This window comes from Pediculus humanus, genomic scaffold (genome assembly GCF_000006295.1).
Source record: "Pediculus humanus corporis 1103172107488 genomic scaffold, whole genome shotgun sequence".
NCBI lineage: Eukaryota > Metazoa > Arthropoda > Insecta > Psocodea > Pediculidae > Pediculus > Pediculus humanus.
This window is the reverse complement of record NW_002987105.1, coordinates 975,030-979,102: the sequence shown is the minus strand read 5'-3', so window position 1 is coordinate 979,102 and position 4,073 is coordinate 975,030. Positions and strand designations below refer to the sequence as shown.

General features: G+C 26.7%; 1 protein-coding gene across 1 annotated transcript; it reads left to right on the top strand.

The window, feature by feature from the left end:
• Positions 1-1,290: 1,290 nt before the first annotated feature.
• Positions 1,291-3,756, top strand: Phum_PHUM149080 (mRNA capping enzyme, putative; the record flags this gene model as incomplete). Its single annotated transcript, XM_002424695.1, has 6 exons — positions 1,291-2,050; positions 2,177-2,291; positions 2,381-2,924; positions 3,004-3,099; positions 3,219-3,384; positions 3,620-3,756. 6 exons carry the CDS (start codon positions 1,291-1,293, stop codon positions 3,754-3,756), a joined length of 1,818 nt encoding a protein of 605 aa, XP_002424740.1.
• Positions 3,757-4,073: the final 317 nt, after the last annotated feature.

Sequence of the window (4,073 nt, the reverse complement as noted above, 5' to 3'; positions counted from 1 at the left end):
TAACTATATTTGAATATCATTTATATCATTTATAATATTTGGATATTAGAAAAAAAAGAGTATTAGATTGATAATATTTATTAAAAAAAAAAAAAAAAAAAAAACCCCAGCAGGAACTGGGTATGAGTTTAAAATCTACAACTACACTTATTAGATTTTAAATGCTTTTGTAATTTATTAAAGCAAAATACTCAATATATTAATTTATTTTAAGATTAAGTTAATAACATACTTAATGATAATAATACTCTCTCTGAATTTAACTATTTCTGAATTTAATATAATTTTAGATACAAATTGTATAAATTACATACACTCTCTTATGTGAACATGAAATTGTGGAAAAATTTGTGAAAAAAAAAAAAAAAAAAAAAAATTTAAAAATAAAATAACTTTCTGTTTAGTTTGATATTTTATGAGTATTTATTTCTTTAATTGTTTCCAAAGTAATCAAACAGTAATTATTTTATTCCTTTTAATGATCAGTAAATTTTTTTTTTGTAATGACATCTTTATGTTAAGTAATTCTCATTTGAAATTGTGACTAGTATTTTTTTATTGGAAGTAAAGAAATACTAGAGAGTACAAAACAATATAAAAAACAATACTTTACATACTCAATATCAAAGATAATATTTTAATTTCTAACCAAAGACATTCACGGTTAGTTAAAAATTGTTAAAAATCATTTAAAAAAATTTTTGCATTATGCTTCTTTAAGAATAAATTTGAAAGAATGTTTTTGATTGAACTTACATGCGAGTAGAAGATATTCTATTCGTATTAAAATCACAAACACAAAATTATTCGAATTACACAATAATTTTATTAAAAACTGATCACTAAAATATTAATTATTAAAAATTAAAAAAAAAAATTTTAAAACTGTAACACACTTGAAAAAAAATTTTTCACAATGGCGACCGTACATCGCGCTATTTTAGTAAGTTCTCTTAATTATAGCAAAATCATAGAGAAAAAATTAATGAGTAAATTCTGATTTGCCACTTAAACAATATGGCCGGTACTAATATTCCTTACATTGGTTAATTTTACTCGTATATTTTACAGGGTGTAATCCCTGTAAAAAATATATTTTTAAAAACTGCCGAATAAAGTTTGTAAGACATTTATAATTATTTAAAATAATACTATGGTAATATAGGTAAAAGAGATTATTCTTAATTAATATATATTAATATTGTAAATGTCCTACAAAACGTTCAATACAGTGTTTACATTTTACGCTACAAGTGACGTTCAAATCAACGATTTGTCATCATCAACAATATGAGTAACCGTGAAAGAAAAAGACCTAAATATGAGTGTATCCCAAAAAGGTGGCTTGGCTGTCCGAGGAAATCTCTTCAACTTCTTGTTGGAAAATTTTTAATATTTAAAACTCCGTTAGATCATAAATACGATGATCAGGTTCCTGATGAATGTCTGTTTCCGGTTGATTTTGTTTTTAATTCAATGAAAAGTTACAAAGTAAATTTAGGATTATGGATTGATTTAACAAATACTACTAGGTTTTATGACAGAAGAGATGTTGAGAGTCATGGATGTAAATATATAAAACTACAATGCAGGGGATTTGGAGAAACACCTTCTGTCAAACAAACCGAAACATTTATAGCAATATGTCACAATTTTATAAATCAACATCCTCTCGAAATTATAGGTATTCATTGCACTCATGGTTTTAATAGATCAGGTTTTATGCTTGTGTCATTTTTGGTAGAAAAATATGACTGGGAATTAGGTGCAGCTTTGTTAAAATTTGCTGAAGTTAGACCTCCTGGAATTTATAAAAAAGACTATATAGAAGAATTGTACAGAAGGTATGATGATGTAGAATATTTACCTCAACCTCCTCCTTTACCTGACTGGTGTTTCGAAGAATCTGATGAGGAATATGAATTGACATTTGACAATAAAAGTGATAAAAATACTGGAAATGATGATAATGAAAATGAGGAGGAATATGAAAATGATGAAGATAACGAGGACAAGACCAATGATGATGGGAATGACGATAATAATGACAGTGATGATGATAGTAACGAACAAAATATAGATGAAGAAATTAATGAAAATAAAGTGAAAGAAAAATCTAAAAAAAGAAAGAGAAAAAATGACAAATTTAATGGTAAGCAAAAGAGAAGAAAAAAAGAGTTGACAATTAAAAATCCAACATTTATGCCTGGTGTACCTGGAGTAGAACTTGTTCACGAACCACTTTTGGGAAAAATTCAAAAAAAGGTTCAAGAATTATGTAATTGGAAAAGGTAATAGCACACACAAATTACAATTATACATTTATTAAAATTAATGATTGAACGAATGGATGGTGGAAATTTTTATTTTTTTTTTTCAGGACTGGATTTCCTGGTTCTCAACCTGTATCAATGACTGTATCAAATTTACAACTACTATCTCTTAAGCCTTATGCAGTGTCTTGGAAAGCAGATGGTGTTAGGTATCTTATGTACATAGATGATAAAAATGAAATATTTTTTGTAGATCGTAACAATTCGGTTTTTAGAGTAAGGAATATAAGTTTTCCTTATCAAAAAGATTTACATTTAAAAAAGACTCTTCTCGATGGTGAAATGGTATTGGATAAATTTGATGGGCAAAACATACCAAGATATTTGGTTTATGACATTGTGGCATTAAATGGTTACCCAATCGGAACGAAACCCTTTTTTCCTACCCGTTACGAAACGATTAAAAAAGAAATAACCGAACCGAGATACGAAGCAATGAAAATAGGTTTAATAAATAGAGCTAAAGAACCTTTTAGCATTAGAGCAAAAGATTTTTTCAGCGTGAGATATGCGGAAAAATTTTTAAGCGAAAAATTTTGCAAAGCTCTCTCTCACGAACCGGACGGTTTAATATTTCAACCTTCGAGAGAAGTAAGTAGTACTCGATCAACAAAAACCTAAATATCTCTATTAATAAAAGATTAATTTTTATTTATTTTATGTTTAACAGCCGTACACGCCGGGTCAGTACGACTTATTATTAAAGTGGAAACCGCCATCTTTAAATTCAATAGATTTTAAATTAAAAATAACCACTGAATCAGGAGTGGGGTTTGTTTCGTTTTGAATATTTTTATTTTTTTATTAATTTTAAATTGTAATTTTTTTTTAATTAAAAAAAAAAATTCAATCTCTTTCAGGATAGTACCAAAAAAAATAGGTGAGCTTTACGTGGGAGGATTATCATCGAAATTTGCCGTTTTGAACAGCGTTAAAGGTCTTCAAGATTTAGATAATAAAATAATTGAATGTAAATACGAAAATGGCTCGTGGATTTTCATGAGGGAAAGAACGGATAAGTCGTTTCCCAATTCGTACGAAACGGCTAAAAGTAAGTTTAAAAACTTATTTAATAATTTATTTAAAATCTCTCTCTCTCTCTCTCTCTCTCTTTCTCTCTCTATCCAATGGTATTATTCAAAAAATTAATCATTTCATTAACGGATATAAAATTATTGCCATTTGAAAATAATTTATCGTTCGTCAACCATTATAACATTTATCTCCTTCATTATTATTATTATTATTATTATTTTCTATTTAATATATAAATTTTTTTTTTACAGGCGTTTCAGAAAGCATATTGAATCCGGTTACTCAAGACATGCTATTAGGATTTATAGAGACTTCAAGGTATTATGAACCTATGCCTCCGCCACAGGCTCCTCCACCTCGTTCGCACACTTCTCGTAATTATTGTTAAAAACAATTTTAATACTGATTACGTTAAAAAAAATAAATAAATAAATAAAATTGCGTTTTATTAAAATCGGGGGGGGGGGGTTCCATTACAATACCCTACTGTTTTTTTTTTCTCTCCACATTAATTGATTGAATAAAACGCTTTTAAATAGAAAATTTTGTTTTATTTAATTATTATTATTATTATTATTTTAATTTATTCTTAATGAAATTTATTTAAATTTTACGTAAATATATACATACTTATGTGACAAAATTAAAAAAAAAAAAAGGTACCGTATAAATTTTTTTTTTTTTATATCGATTTGTTACCCATAA